This window comes from Carassius carassius, chromosome 14, assembly GCF_963082965.1.
Source record: "Carassius carassius chromosome 14, fCarCar2.1, whole genome shotgun sequence".
In the NCBI taxonomy this organism is placed as follows: Eukaryota; Metazoa; Chordata; class Actinopteri; order Cypriniformes; family Cyprinidae; genus Carassius; species Carassius carassius.
In genome coordinates, this window is record NC_081768.1 from 12952902 (window position 1) to 12970023 (window position 17122).

Below are 17122 nucleotides of genomic sequence, written 5' to 3' on the forward strand. Positions count from 1 at the left end.
GATTGACTTTGATGCAAGCTAAGCTTGATGTTCAGGTCTAACTACTGTAGTTAATATTTGACTATGTTTAAATTTAGGAAATACCTAGTGGCACTGGCACAATAACAAAAAAAGAGGGGAAACAATCACATTCCTGTTTTACCATTCAGTCTCTGTTTGCTAATGGAAATTAAATCAGTTTCTCATTTAAAAAAAAAAAAAAAATAGTATTTTTTATTATTTTATTTTATTTTATTCAGTGACTATATTGTAAGATTTGGAGAAGCAATTCCTTATCAGATCTGTTCATATGATTCCTGACTTGATAATAAAACATATATATATATAATAAACAATAAATGACTAAAAAGATGGCATGGATTACCCTCCTGCACTGATAAGGTGTGTGTCTGTCAGAGTGAATCTGCACACGTCTTCTTGGTGTCCCGAGAACAGGGCCACTCGATTGTTCTTTAACTCTCCCCCCTCAGCTCTCAGATGGTACGCACTGATGTTTGCTGCCTGAGAGAGATACAGCACATCACAGTCCAGCTGTATCCACGGCAACAAGCTGTGGGCGAACGATCAAGGAATGGAAATTACTCCTACACATGTTTTTTCTGCAGCTCAATCTGTATCTTGGGGCTTAAGGTGACGAGGAGGCTAATAAAAAAGCACAATAATGGCTTGTCCATATTGGAAAGGTCAACTACACACCCCAAGTCAGAAGATAAATATCTGAAAATATGAATTTGGGGGTTGGACTATGAAAGTACATCATCTTCCAACTTACTTTTTAATTCCTTTTTCCCTTCTCCCTCTCAGAGTATGGGTTGGGTCACATTATAACCATTTTATTTTACTAGTTTTGGCAATTGTATTTTTGCATCTGTATTTACATTTACATTTACATTTATTCATTTAGCTGACGCTTTTATCCAAAGCGACTTACAATTGCTATATATGTCAGAGGTCGCACGCCTCTGGAGCAACTAGGGGTTAAGTGTCTTGCTCAGGGACACACTGGCGGTTCACAGTGGATTCGAACCCGGGTCTCCCACACCACAGGCATGCGTCTTATCCACTGCGCTAACACCACCCCACCATCTGTATATGGCTAGTAATCTTAAATGACAATTTAAGTTAGTGTTGCTTCCAATTACATCTAAAGTAAATGCAAAATAAATGTGACTGGATTTTAATGGACTAAGGCCTATATATAAAAAATATAAAATAACTTACTTAATTTTCCATTTTAAAAGGACTTCTTTACGACAGACTCCATGGATCCAGTTGTGGGACACCCTCACTCTGTCCTTAAGAGGAATAGAAACACACCTGAAAAAATTTAAGAGTGTTTGAGGTTATTTAAATTTACTTAAGACAACTGGCCAAATAAAGAAACTGTTGTATTTATGTTCCCCATAGAAGAAGACTGAAAGGCCTCTGAAATTATACGCTGCTTCTTTATAGGTTTTCAGAATTTCCTTCCAGCAGACAGTGTAGACTGTTTAGCGGAAATGCACACTACATAAGTGAATTATTATATCATAGATTTAAAAATAAACAGAGCTCTCAACTTATTTGTTTGTGTGTCAATTGCATTAACAATATAGTACACAAATTTAGTAATAATTTTAGCTGGTGTAAGTGAACTTATAATACAATATTTTTGACTTGGCACTTTCCACAAAAAAGACACAGCACAGCATTTGAAACTTAACCTTTTTCAACGTCTCAACAAATGGTCAGTTAAATAAAAGTGTTTAACCTGCAGATGTTGAGCAAAAACCTCAGGTTTTTCTTTTCACTCTCCATTTTTTATGAATTTTCTGTGGGGTTCGAAATCTTAATTTTTTTCATCAAAGTTTGGGGGTAATGTCTAAATCCAATTTAAAACCATGCTTTGTGTAATTTAGCAATTTTACAGCAAAAACATTAAATAATCATAAATTACCCATAGTTTCCATAAATAAAGTGTGTGTGTGTGTGTGTGTGGAATGGTTGAGCTTAGAATTGACAAACAAACTCATAATTACAATTAATATATAAAAAAAGAAAGAAAAGTGCAATGTATAATTATTATTGTTGTTGCTCAATTTCTGCAGTTCTTCCAAAATAATTTTTTTAGGGGTCACAAAGGGTTTCCCCCCAATTTTGGTAATAAGTGGAGCATATCTATATTAGTCTTTAAAAAAAATTAACAATAAAAATTTAACAAAAAATCTAAACCATTATACGAAGCAAAACAGCCTGACTACAATCCTACATTGTATTAATTTGCTAATAGTTATATTACTTGAATAATTTATCACTTGTCTTCAGGCCCCTCTTACATAGATTGCGCCTGTAAACAAAACCCACGTGACTATCAGCGTAAGAACGCAAATGAATCTCAACATACGCTGTTTTTACGTCACGAATGCTATGAATGCCCGTTCCCCTGCGCAGTCTACGTAGTTCTGTTATTCTATGCGTAGGCCGAGAACTATTAGCTAGCAACACAGCTAGTGTATTTTAAAATCCTTACAAATCGATTCCTTGTCGTGTCAAGCCAGTGTTAATAATGTCTTTAGCTATTTTCCTCCAAACAGCGTCTCTGGAGATGAACATGTAGCTTCTCTTGCACGCTTGTGAGAGGCGGCAGAGCGATCTGGGATCCAGGTAGGACAAGACGAGGAAGAGCACATCTTCGGGTAACTGAAAGAGAAACATCGCGGCTTCTTCTCCAGCTCAGCCCCTTTCCCTTTTTTCTTTATCACGCTGTGTCTTCCTCCACTAATATGAAGGGTATTACTGAGAGGACACTCGTCGGTTTGACGCAGGAATACGCAGAAGCCCATGTTTTTCTCAAAGCGTGTAGTCACAGTAAGCGAAGGAAGCCATCACAACCAGTAAAGTCACGTGCTCCACTAGAGTGTCTGACTAGAGCCAGTGAATCCATCCGGTTTTCTGCGGTACCTTTCATTCAGGCTGTATGTATGAACAGACGCTGGTGATTATAATGGTTCTCTCTCTCTATTAATTGTGAAATCAATTAAATACTAGATAAACACTAGATTAACATATGAAAAATAAAAACTTTCTGAAAAGGAAAAAATATCTTCCATCTTTCTTTTCCAAAACCAGTTGCAAGATGCATAATATTTGGGGATGCATATGGCAATAGATTCTAAAGAATTTTGCTAGGCCTAGCCTCTCTCTCTCTCTCTATATATATATACATAATATAATATATATAATAATATATAATATAATAATAATAAAAAAGTTAAGTATGGACTTTTTACCATGCAGAATATAGATGTTCACGAAGAGCATATAACATGTTTCTTATAGTGGTCTTGTCTGTGATGAGCACGATAAGGATTATGATTCCTTGGAAATGTGAGTTTCATTTCTAATGATTTTTCTAATGAACAATGATTTCAAGCTTATGAGATTACTACAATAAAAAAGATTTTAAAAAGAATCTTAAAATGATCAAAATATAATAAGATTAGTCATTAAAATTGTTACTCAAACCTCTCCTTAATACGTTGCATGTACAGAAAAAAACATTGAAAATTAATTGTATTATTAAAGAAGGTAAAAAAAAAATAATGTAGATGCAATTTCATTTATTTAGTAGTCAAAGCCATTTTACACCATTATAAGATTATAAATTGAAGAAGCAAGAAAAACAAAACAAAAAATGTATGGCAATTTAACATGTTTAAAGCGTGTTTTAATGCATACATCAATAAAGGTATTTTTTGAAAGTAATTGCTTTATTTCGTAGATTTGTGAAACTATTTATCAGAACAACCAAAATACATGCAATAAAAGAGGCATTTCACTGTCCAGACACAGAATTGAGGTTAGTTATTATTCGTCTTCTCCTCTCATCTCTTGTGCCTCTATAGACGTTATTTCTGTGAAGACATGCTCAGTTGCTTGTGGAATGCAATTTAGTTCTTTTCTTCCCTCGGCCTGTCCTCCAATCACTTAGCTTGTCCACCCCTCACTCTATGGCACATTCAATTGCCTTGATGTTTTTCTTCTTCTTCCTCTTCTTTTTGTATGGTGAGTGACTTGTAATTGACAGAGGACCCCATCTCATGTAAGCATTCACCGCTTGTCATTCTACAACATGTTTTTTATATTAGTGCCACAATGGGGCTATTTGATCCTAGGTTATGGTATGTGATTGTCAGTAATGCGACTATTTGGTGGCTGCCTTTGTTTGAACCAAAGTGGTGGCCTGACCTCAGTCCATTCAGTGCGGTGACCAAGTTACGCAGACCTCTGTTTCCTTTTACTTTTCCCTATCTCCTTTATGGAGTCACAGATATTACCTCTTTAACAGCCTCATCCTCTTTCTCTCTGTTGCTATAGAAATCATGGTTTACAGACTTCACTGCTATGTTTTGCATATTTTGCTATGAACATTGTGAATTTATTGCTTTAGGTACTAAACTAATGTTCAGAAGTTTGATACTTTTTAATGTTTTAAAAGAATGATCTTATGCTCACCAAGGCTGCATTCATTTAATTAAAAATACAGCAAAAACCATAACACCATTAAATATTATTACCATTTAAAATAACTGTTTTCTATGTTATATTTTAACAAATCTGAACAAGCAGCCATTACTTCAGTCTGACGTGGAGCTCAAGAAACCTTTCTTATTATCATCAGTGTTGAAAGCTTTTGTGTTGTGTATCTTTGCGGAAACTGTAATACATTTTTCAGGAAATACATTTAATGTAATGCATTTTTCTTATTTTATTTTAAATCTAGTTTTTGTAACATTCTAAATATCTTTACTGTCACTTTTGATCAGTTTAATGCATCCTTGCAGAATAAAAGTGTTAATTTCCTTTAAAACCTTTGAAAACAGTATGGTTTCCTCAAGAATGAAAATTCTGTCATTATTTTTTTTCATTCTAATGTCATTCCAAATGATTTGTAAGTCTCAGGTGCTATAATGCAACAGAACAACAAAACTGGAGTTATATTCATTGAAATATTTTTGTCTGATACATTCATAAGAGATGTTTAAGTCAGTTTGAAGCAGTCTTTTGAGTTGAATCTTTTCAGTGAATCTGTTAAACCTGTTAAAAACATTCCCAGTGATTCATTCACAACTTGGACTGATCCGGTTCTTGAGTTGAAGTCACTGACTCACTGATTCAGTCACAGCAATTCTCAAGTTAACAGCTCACTGGAGGGGAAGATTATCAGTTAATAATGACTTACATTTGTGTCTGTTTCTCATACAAAGCCATTGTATGACTTGGAATATGGTGCATTAGTCATGCAGACTGCTATAATGGTGCTTTTTCCCCTTTAGAGGCTCGACAGATAAAATAAAATAAACAATTATTAATAATGACATCATTTACATAATTGTGCAAACAGTTCCTGTAGTTGAAACATGTTGTTCTTCAAGTTATTAACCTTCAGGTATCAATTCAGGTATCTGAATAACTGTGTCCCAGATACTGGAAGTTCTACAAAAAATCATTTATGGTTGGCTTTCCAGCTCAATTGTCATGACTGAAAGGAGATGAAGAAGGAGGGGGAATCTTCCCTTTTGATCTTTTTAGAGGGGTGCAGGGTGCTCTGTGTGGCTGGCAAACACATTTAGCCTGTAATTGTTCAGATCATTCAGACAATCAGCTTTAGCAATGCATGGGCAAACAAAAGATTGCAGCTCCAATTGGAAAAGGCAACAGTTTCTCCATATGTCCCATATACAAACAGTCAAATTGTCATGTCCCATCTTCTCTTTGAACAATGTTTGCATGTCATTTATAACTTCGTGATTGGCTGCTGGCTCTAGGAATACAGCCAATATAGTGTTGCTATTCTTGTTATATTAACTTAAATTTCCATCTCATACATTGTTGCATTAATGAAACCATACTGCTCCTCTCTTTTCTGTGAATCGGTGTGTCAATAATTCAGCAGATTTACTACAATAAGTTCAGACTTTTAGTATAGACATTTAATGGCTTGCTCACTGTAGAGACTACAGATGTCGTATGGGTGCTAGAAAGAGCACTCAAGGTGGACTTGCATTATTTCAACCCATGTTTCCTCCATTTAGCTCCAATTTGCAGGAAGGGTTTTATTACCAGGGTTAGGCAGAATGTGAAGTAAAGGCAGCTTAGAGGTCTGGGTCATCCCATTCTCTCACCCCTGCCATTCTGCCAGTTCAGCAGGGGGGCTTGTACAAGTCTAAATTGCTCCCTAAGCAAATTAGGAAGGTAGCCCTGTTTGTTTATCAGGGGTTAAGGATGACGGTTGCAGCTCAATAAAATGGATGAAAGCAGTTTTGCGTCCTCTCTTTCTCAGTGGAATTGCTCTTCATTTGCATGGCATCACAAGCTGCACAGAAGGTGCGATTTTTCCCACAACCTGCTGGATCCCCTGGGTTTCTTACAACTTTATGGTCATGGAGACAGAAACTGAGACCTGATAAAGAAGAATAATAGTGGCAAATTATTAAGGTCTGTTAATCAATAGCAGATGTCATCAATGTGAAAAAAACGAGAGTCAATTGGTGGTACCGGTGGTTCATTTATTTCATAACACTATCACCAAACTTAAAGCTTGGGGGACATCAAACAAGTGCATGAAATCTTTTTGTTTGACATAAAATGTCTGGGTGTATTTTAGATCCAGTTCCTGGTCACCAGTTAGTTCGTTTTTTTTTTTTCATTTTATTCACATTTTTTATTCACTTCTTTGCTTACATTGTCCTGTGGTGTAACAAATACATTTTTCAAATAGAAATATTACAAATATTTGTTTAAAATTGTTTTATTCTAAATTGTTTGTGTAGAAATTTTCACTCAGAAATTGCTAATAAATTTCACAAACTATGACAGCTAGTAACACACTGAAATAAACATGCCATTTTGAAGTAGGAAAACATAAATAAATAGTATTTTCTGGTAAAGCGTGCTACAGTTAACTTTGAAAATGAATATGGTTGAATTATGTTTTCCTAATCGCTTTTTAAAAATCATGAAATAAAATCTCTCAAATCTCTAAAAACTTAAATCTATTTAAATTAACATTGCCCTTCTTTGTTTGTCAGTTTTAGATTTAAAACGTGTACGGTTTGTCTCCTAATTAGTTTATTTTGAAATGTCAATAAGCTTTTTTTCCTTTATTGATTACCATCCATTGAACTGGATTACACTGTTGGTCCATCATAGCTGAATGGAAATAAACCGGCATACAAGAAAGTCAAAGAAACATTCTGAAGCTCTGGTCTTTCTAGGGGTTTGACCTCTGCACCCTGGCTGAGCTACTAGCATAACATGAGGCCGAACACATGGCGTATTGCACCATAAAAACAATGCCAGCCTTCGCTAATGTACCTGCATAACACGTTTTTCAATGATGCATGAGATGTGTCAAGCCAACACTAATTAGAGGATGATTTTTGGCTGAATGGGTTAGAATTTTATGATGCAATTAATTTAATTAAAAAGGGATTGGAAAATGTCTATTTTTTTGCCCTCTCTGCTCATAATTTACATAGCATAACTGCAGTAATGCATGTCTCAGGCTGAAAGGAGTCATTAATAATCTTCCTCATCACAGACAACAGCAAGATAGTGATCTCATTTTCTCACTATACGCTGTCCTCTGATGTTGGCTTTTTGCTCCTTGGAACCCTGTCCACAAACACACAGCACCCCTGCCTGAACAACATAGATACCCCTCCAATCAGATTAAGCTACAGGGAGTTAAAGGTCTGAGATTAAATAAAAACACCTGAGCGAGGGTGAGGAGACGGGCCAGGGAGTAGTGTGTCCGGTTCAACCAGAGAAGAAACCAAACAGTGTAGCCCCCCTGGAGAGACAGTCCTACTGAGCTGTTGACCTGAGCTGAGCCATTCCAAACATTCTGGGGGGAGAGACCCAGTATCTCCATCTCACTCTGTAATGGTCTCTAACCAGAAGGGTTATGCAAACAATGGTGGTATTTATTATGATGCTATTGCATAATGACAAGTTGTTTCATTCAAAACAGCACTGGCCTAATTTTCTATGGACAAGGCCTTTGGAACGTCTAGAACGCTTCTGAAAAGACCCTTTGGCAATTTTAACTATGTATAGAAGCCTTTTATACACTTATTTCATGTGTTATTTAAAGGGATAGTCACCCAAAAATGAAATGATGCCATTATTTACTCAGCATTGTGTAATTTAAAACCTGTATGGCTTTATTTTTTCTGTGGAAAACAAAAAGAAGATATTTAGAAAAATGTCAAAATAATCAGTCCATGGATGTTTTCCACAAAGATTTTTTTTTAAAGATATCTTCTTGTATGTTCCACAGAACAAAGAAAGGTTGGGAACGACATTAGCATTTTTTTTTTTTTTGAATTTACAGTTTTGGAAAAGAGCATATTAAGACAGAACATATTAGACAAAAGACGTCAGTATCCTAAGGTAAATTTATTACAGGTTTTTAAATAAATATTTCCATCATTAAAATTATTTTACACATCCTCAAATAAAAATATATTTATATTTGTATAAAAAAAAACAGACAAATAAAATGCAACAAAGAACAAAAGCTTTTCCTACAGTCAGTACAATGCATTTATACACCTTGGAATTTACAGTTTGAACCACGGTAGGAAACCTGCGATAATTAAAATCTAGCTGCCACCTTAAATATGTATTTAAAGCTCTGTTTGCTTTAACCGTGTTTATCTCCAGAGAGTTCCAGAATCAAGAACCAGAGAGGTTACTGAGAGATGAGCTGGGTATCTTATCGCTTGGTGGTCGAGAGGTGCCCCGGCTGCCTGTGTAACCGAATACAGCCTTGTGTCGTCAGTGCATTCTCTCAGGCCCTTCAAGTCCCCTTGAGCAGCAGTACGAAGAGATATAATTTACTCTAAAACCATCAAAATCAAATGAAACCAAAGCAGATCAAGAGAGGATAGACGGATGAAGTCCACATACTACTAAAATGTCAGCACTTAACACGTCCGGTGCTTCCCTTTTCTATACTCTTACACAGGTCAGTACTAAAAGTCAGGGGTACAAAAATAGATCTCTTTTTTTTTCTTGAGATGTTTTTTTTTCTTCTTTTTTTTGTTATTTCTGAAAATTCATAAAAAACTAAAGGTTAGGTATATTGTTGCTCAGTACAAAAAAGAATGTTTGTAGGAGTCCACAAGAGGAGTCTGTTCATTGTTTGAGAAAGTCTCTCGCTCTCTGTCCTCTCCTTTTCTCCGGCTTCACTCTTCAGCGCTCTCCTGAGTAGCGGGTGCGTTTAGTCCGTCTGTTGAAAGGGTAGTTGATGAAATCAAAGGGTTTGTGCTCTGCGATTTGGTGTCCCTTGGGCAGTCTCTTCATGAAGTGGACTTCCCGCTGGTGTTGCCTGGTTTTGGAGCCCTTGCGGGGTCTGCCTTTACGTGTGAAGGCCATGTACCAGCCTTCATACTTCACATTCTGTAGAGCTGTGTAGTTGTTCTCCAGGACTATCTCTGTGAAAATGCAGTCTTTCCCCTGACCATTTCTCTGTGAGAACAAGATAAAGACAAACTTTTAGCTCCTGATTAGTGGGAAATATGAATCTTATCGAAAAGTATGTTGGAAATGTCTGCTCCAGTTTACATAGGGCTTCCCCACACGCACACAGCATATGCTTAAGTCATTACGATCCCAGATCAAGAGGGAGAAATGACAGCAGAGGCCAATGACTTGAAGCCAATGATGCGCACTCATCCTCTGAGAAAAATAGTTCTTCTACTGTTCATTATATAGGCATAAACCGTGTTATGTTGAATCCAGAAGGTATTATGGTAATATTTTACTTTCTCCAGGACATTGATCAATATAAACACTATATGGTATAGCTAGTTTTGCTTTTATTATAGGCATCGCATCATTGTAGGTTCATAACACCAGGACCATTAAACGATATCCGGCCAGTAAATGCAAATGGGGTAAGGAGCCAAACCTTTCTCCAGCCTCTTAACAAAATGGCCTGTTAAAAATCTCAAATCCAAAACACTTGCATCCCAACCAATAAAAAACAACAACAGAAAAAACCCTCTCGTGCAGGCTGTCGTTGGGCGGCCAATATGTCAGATAGCATAAGATCAGGGGTGCCAAGCAGATGGTCCACCTGGCAGGGTGCTGCAAGGTGGGGGACGAACCTCCATCCCACTTTATTACCATTCACAGCAAGGAGAAGGCACAAATCCACAAGAGTAGCCAGCTAAAAAAGGAAGAAAGATCCCATTCTTCACACTCGATTTTACCCACTATAACCAAGAAACGTCTGGTGCCCACTATAAGATAAAAATCTAACTCTTGTTTGATTATTTGAATGATCTCCCTAATAATCATAAAATCAGGGACATCCACAAGCAACTGAATGCTGAAACAAATACATGACTATATGAGTAATGTTACTGAATTTCAAATGTATCTGATCTTTCTCTTTTTATTCTCATTCATCCAAACCTTTCAATCCTAACAGAAAAGTGACTGAAACATATGCTGTGTGTTTATAACAGAATATGTAAACTGAGCACTATTATCAGTGACAAAATTATTATTTAATGACTTTTTCCTCATACCTTGCCAATCAGTTTCCCTCTTCTGTTCATACAGATGTAGAATCCCGTTTCAGCTCCTTTAATTCGAACTCGACTCCCAAATGTGTCCGTCTCCACTATGAGTTTGGCTGGAAAAAAGAAAGAAGATTTTTTTTATTTTCATTAGATGCCGTGACTTGGAAAATCCAAATTACGATCAGTCAATCAATGGTAAAATTTCATGAGTAAACACACGTGCACAAATGCACACCGGCATAAATATGTGAACTCTAATGGGACTACTCTTTAGGATTTATGTAAGCTTAAATTCTAGTGGAACGATAAAAACATGTGCACTTCAATTCTTCTGGAAGGAACCAAAGGCTTCCTGGAAGGATGATTTTCAACTTTTTACCTTTTATGTAAGTACATAAACAATATGTGAATATTTATCACGTCATCCATGTACTAAAAAATAAACAAAGAACATTTTTCAAGTATTTGAGTTAAATTCACCACTTAAAAAATACAAATATACAATAATACTTTTAAAAATCGCCTTTTTTTCATTATTAAATGTACAATAACAGTTCAGGTGTATTATAAAAAAATTAAGGCAGTGTTCGCAGGGAAACTGAATTTCCATGATGGATATTCTCCATGCCAAGAATTAGCACTTGCAGCCGTTCTCTGATTCAGCCCCCGTATTCTGAGTGATCGTAAAGAGTTACGGTTCAAATGGAGGGGGTCAGATAACCTGCTGGTGAAGAGCCTAACCACAAGCCCAGAGCAGGAGCCAGGCACTGGCCCGAACTAACAGCCCTGCTGTCCCTACAACATGCTCAGGTGACATCGATGTCACCAAAACCATGCAGAGCTAGAGCCAGGTTTCCAAAAATACCACAACAGAGCTGGTAATTATTGGGTTTGCATGTGGAGAAACCACGTAAGTGAGAGCTACAAATAACAGAGATCTGATTTAGGTAAAGTAACAAATATCTGATTTAGGTAAAGTAACAAATTAAATATGTAAGCAAAATGTTTATCTGTGTGAAATTTTAAGTGAGGAGCTTTTACAATATTTTATAAATTATCATATTAAACAAAAAATAATAAAACACTTAATCATTGATGTATGATTTTATAAAACCAAACATACACATTAATGTTAAAATATACTTAAAACAGTTAGATTTAGGCTCTATGAGATCTGTCATCAGGACCGAATGACCATGGAAAGCAAAAATGAGGGTCAGAATTCGGCTAGACATATTTTCATCCTGAGCTGGTCGGGAGAGGAGGGGAGCGAGCGTTCTTCAGGAAATGTTCAGAAGGTTGAAGTAAGATGAGTTCTAATGGCTCTTCCAGACTCGCATGTCTCTTGAGACACACCTTCAGCAATCTAGAATCCATTTAACATTTTTTGCACTGCACTGCTTTTTTAACTTCACCAACTGACCAGATGCCCAATTATTCAAATGCAGTGTACCATAGATATCCACAAAATAAAGAAACATAAATACAGAACCAGTTAGACCCAGAAGTGGCATTTACAGCCTGATATCATCTTTAGTTCACAAAGACCTTTTCATTCTAGTTCTTCAGAAATCATCTATGTAGCTGTGCTTTAGACACTTCAAAATCTATTAGAACCTACAATGATATGGATTTTTGATCTCTAAAGAACAATATAGTGAACTCAAAGCCCCATGCAGCTAAATTATATATATATATAGAACCATAGCCTATTAAACATGTTCTTCAATGTGTTTAGCAAAATATTTACATGCAAAACGCATTCTAAATTATTCATCAAGCGTCACAGAAGGTTTTATGGTTTGTGTAAACAGATTAAATGATTTTGTGCATGATAAAAAATGAGATGCTCTTACCATGAGCGTCACCATCCTCGGCCATGGCGTTGATATTCTTGTTGGCCAGAACTTGCACGTGCTTGCCACTGGTTCGACTGTAAAGCTGGTAGGTCCGGATTAGTCTACGGCTGACCCGGTCCGTCACCTTACTTTGCTCACTCACATGCTGTGTAAAATTAGGCGGGGACTGAATGGTTACCTGTCAGAAATTAAATACCATATAATCAATATCTGCACAAACTGCTTCATAATGCGTTCATAGGGGCCTATAAATTATACCGCGCTCCGATATAATAATTTAAAATAGGCCAAATGCAATCGGAAAGAGAAACGGATGCGTATTCATTTTTAATTTGGGATTTGAAATGCGCTATTAGGAAAACTGTTGTTTGTGGCTTAAAAGAAATTACATTTCAAAGCCAAACTGTCCTAAACGCTTAAGTCGAGCCCTTTATGTTATTATGTCCCCACGACTTGTTTCATCACTGACTCAAGGCTGGCATACTTTCACGCGCTCATGCCCACGCGCCTGTGCCAGTATGTTAGTGTTACCTGCCAGGTTACGGCGCCCACTGTGATACCCATCTGATAAGAACATCCTCTCCCATCGCATCCTATACCTTTTTGTGCCTTTTAATTTAACGGCTATCTACATGCATTTCTATGCAAAACAACTGTATATTTAAATAGAACATAAATCTTAATTTAGGAGCGCGCGCACTCTGTAGCTATATTATTTAGGCTTACTATGAACTTGATATATTAGAGTAATAGTGCTTTACAGTTTCTCTAACAACATGTGTAGGTAAATGAAAATAAGAGGGATTAAAAAAATAGCAGTTAAAAGCATATTTAAAGATGTTGCACATACCTGAGCATAGTAGCAAAGAGCAAAGAGGTGAAGGAATCTGCAAGAAGAGAGAAAATCTCACATTAGACTCTGAAAGCGAAGCTGTTAATGTGTGAAAACAAATAATAAAGGAAATATACTTACAGATAACTCAATCGTGATGGTATGAGCCTCATGTTGCTGGAATGGAAGGGCCTCACAGAAGAAAAAAATGTGTGTAGCCTTATTTAAAAGTAAGTAGCCTTATAAAAAAAAATCAGGTTTTCCCGTTTAAATGTATAAAGTCCTGCGCTGGTATCCAAACTGTGACTCGCAACATATGATGAACTGATGAACTGGCAAATTACGAGATCTGCTGCTCAGAGGCAGAAAAATGTCCAGGATTTTTTTCAGACTGACACCGGTGACAAGTATAAGCACTTACTGGATTTCCTTCATAAGAACGAGAATAACAAATAAGTGCACTTAACGCAAAACTCACAGCATGTAAACGATTTACTTTTCAAGTTTTAGCGAAAAAGCTTCTGATGCACCTAATCATAGAGACTCGAGTCCCGTGCTCCATGAAGGTGAGGAGCGCTGCAGAAATAGATCCTTTGACGTTTGATCCAGTCTGACTCCTGCGTGAATGTCAGTCAGAGGAGGAAGGACAGTGCATCTGATGAGCTTCCTTCAAGAAGCAGTGCAGCTGGACTCTCTTATCCCCTCCTCTTCTTCCATTGCCAGTATGTCTCCAATGTCAACCCCGCTCGCGCTGACACCCCTGGTTAAAATGGTAGGGTTGTTCCCGGAGGAACAAGCCCCCTTTTTCAATAGAACAAAAGCAGGGGGGTCTCACCCAAACCCCCGTCCCGAACCCATTTTTAAATATGCCTTCACCTGAGTCCATAAGCACTAGGAGGAGTTTAGAGGAGCGCGCTTTCATATGCTCGGTTAATAATAAAACGTCAAGTTATTTACAACCATTCATTTAGGACTTTACTGAACAAGCTATAACAAATAAAACATATATATAAACAACAACATAATAATAAAAATAAATATTCTCATCCAAACCTACAATAATCAAACATCAAGTAGCTAAAATTTGTGAATTCTGATTTCAAAACTGAAACCGAGGCTATTGTGCAAGGCAGTAGAACTGGTTTGCCACTGACTTGTGTATTGCAAAAGGAAAGTGTGAGACATATTAAAAGGATTACAGACTTCTCAGAAGAAAAATTCCTAAAACATCAGAAGGATAACACAGGTGTGAAGTTTCCCATTTCTCGTCAAGCACTGACAATGCACTTTAAACTCACATAAAAGTCTGCAAGAATCTGTAATTAAATGAAGAGTTTGGTTCCAAAACGCTATAAATCCAAAATTGTTAAATTGAGAAAAAAGGCATTTTCTTTCCCAAAAGACTGTTTGTATGAAAACTGTTATTTTCTGTTTCAAACTGTAATATATCATTATGAGTTTGTAATAACGTAAAAAAATCAAATCCATATTTTGATTTTAAACATTTATTAAACAAAGACATTTTTTTTTCTCCAAAATGCAATATATCCATAACACGTTTTTCCCCAAAATGCTACAAATCCATTTCATCAACAAAAACTCACTTTCTGTATGAAATTGAGCAAAGACATAACAATAAATAACAAGGAAAGGCTGTCTATACATATGACAAACCCCAAAACTTGAACAACATCACTTATATTAAGCCATTAAACCAATTTTTAAAAGTACATTCATCTCGCTGCCTTTTTCAGATTGCATTCATTTCAGTCTGATATTAATGCTGTTAATAGCAACATTTCAAATTCATCCTGAACTCATATGTAACATTAGAGCAAAATTTTGTTTCTGAACCTTCGTGAGATGATCCTTGGAGAGCAAGTAGTAATCGTTCGTGACCTCCCTCTCCTTCTGTGCATCTTCAATTGCCACCTTGGGACGTCTTCGCTGTACCCGTTTTACTGTTATCAGGCGTAAAATTGCTTGGTCTTGTTCGGCCTTCGTGGTATGACAGTAGAGAGTGTCGAAGTTTTTTATAAGATCGTCAGCTGTCAGTTTGTCGGCATGACAAAAGTTTTTTGATTCACTGTGAGAACAAGCAATCGCCGGTATTTTGCCACCGCCTGAGTTTCTGACTCTCTTTCTGACTTCCCTTTCGTGGTTGTCTTTTGACGGCTTCCGCTTCTTTCCCACAGACGACACGACCACTGGCTCCTCAATACCATCAAAGTTATTCATTTTATTACCTATATAAAAACTTAAAAGTCTGAGGCGAGTGTTTACCGGCGTCTACTGACAGGGTGCCGCCATGACAGTTTGCGTCATGGAATGGTGCGCGGTGATTGGTAGAAGGGAACTGTAGGGCTTTGCGGAAAAACAGGACTGGCGTTTGTCTCTGTTTGAGAAAAAAGGGAAGAAACAGGGCAGCGAAACACGGCGGATATCGCGTTTTGTTAAAAACTGATTATCGAACTTTGAATAGAGAGTCAATGGGGAGCTTGTTTTGGCGGTAACTCGTTTTTTTCAAAATTGGCGTTTATCGCGTTTTGGAACCAAACTCTTCAAATGGCATAGGCTCTGATATGTTATTTCATGTTAGGCTACATTATATTATAAATCAGGCATAGTCTAATACTTAATTACAACTGATCTGAAATGTAATTTAAATGCATTTAATGTGTACTAAATATATAGGCTACTTCAAATTATAGTCTAAATAAAAAAATCAGTAGCAAACAATTAGTAAAGCAAAAAAAAAAAAAAGGCAAGTCAATCAATCTATTTCTAATCTGGACCAATTAAACGTCAAAATAAATCAGCCCCACCCTCCATTATGTTACTTTTCAAAACCCGACATCAGGGTTCATTCTGATGGCCCACCATCACTCAAGAGAGGTCGCCCCTTAATCGCAGGTTTTTAAACGGTTAAATGCCTTATTGCCCACGCCCGTCAAATGAAATGTTGAAGATGAAAGGGTCAATATCTACAAGTGAAACTTATTTCATCAGCAATTACTTAAAATGTCACCAAAAATGCCATAATCGTAATAATTATTTTTTTTGCGCGTGCTGTCACCACAAACACCCCCTCTTTATGTGAATACTAAATGCACTACGAGAATCTCTACTAAGCACTAATATGAGGAATATGAGCTGTGGAATATCCCATGCAACAACACTTTGTTCCACCAGAGGGCGAAACTCAAAACTGCTGCAGGTGTAAAGTACAATCTACAGCCTATATATTCATAAATTAAGGTCGGAAGTAAAAATTGTAAACTAACGTTTTATGTATTTCTATATTTGTTTCCAGATGTATTTGCTTTTTAGTTATTATTTCAAATATTTAAAGTGTGTTTTAGAAATATTTTGAAGAAAAATTGATTAGCGTACTTCAATGAATTCAAACAGAAAATGTAAAACTGTTGTTTTCTATTAGTCTTAAAAGTAGTCAAGTTAATAAGGAAAAAGCAATACTCTTTGTATTTGACTTTAATTTACACAGTTTAGAGATTAATAATGGATTTTTAAACTAATTTGTGGCAGATAAATAATGCACTATTACTATTTGAAAGTTAGAGTTACATATGTTAAAACAAAATGTTACAACACAACAGTTCTCCCTATTCTAAATGACTAATGAGATTCAATAAGGGATTCTAATTATATTTATGTAAATCATATTAAAGTGGTCATATGATGCGATTTCAAGTTTTCCTTTCTCTTTGGAGTGTTTCAAGTTGTTCATGCATAGATAAGATCCCTAAAGTTGCAAAGACTAAAGTCTCAAACTCAAAGAGATATTCTCTATCAAAATTAAGACTTGTCCACGCCCCCTTAAATAGCACGTTTAA

General features: G+C 36.4%; 2 protein-coding genes across 3 annotated transcripts in view; both read right to left on the reverse strand.

Annotated features, from left to right (window-relative positions):
- fbxw4 (F-box and WD repeat domain containing 4) overlaps positions 1-2895 on the reverse strand; it is a 28215-nt gene extending 25320 nt beyond the window's left edge. Inside the window, exons 1-3 of the mRNA XM_059566182.1 lie at positions 2510-2895; positions 1222-1317; positions 365-550 (exon numbers count right to left, since the gene is read on the reverse strand). Coding sequence (XP_059422165.1) covers positions 365-550; positions 1222-1317; positions 2510-2694 — 467 coding nt within the window. The 5' untranslated portion in view covers positions 2695-2895. The remainder of the gene's footprint in view (positions 1-364; positions 551-1221; positions 1318-2509) is intronic.
- Positions 2896-8423: 5528 nt separating this feature from the next.
- Positions 8424-14068, reverse strand: LOC132157048 (fibroblast growth factor 8). 2 transcript variants are annotated; one of them, XM_059566185.1, is made up of 5 exons: positions 13410-14068; positions 13287-13323; positions 12434-12581; positions 10584-10690; positions 8424-9516 (listed from the first exon to the last, which is right to left on the reverse strand). In XM_059566185.1, exons 1-5 carry the CDS (start codon positions 13439-13441, stop codon positions 9241-9243), a joined length of 600 nt encoding a protein of 199 aa, XP_059422168.1. In that variant the 5' UTR covers positions 13442-14068; the 3' UTR covers positions 8424-9240. The 2 variants fall into 2 exon arrangements, with proteins under 2 accessions (XP_059422168.1, XP_059422166.1); XM_059566183.1 differs by having other exon boundaries at positions 12434-12614; positions 13410-14063.
- Positions 14069-17122: the final 3054 nt, after the last annotated feature.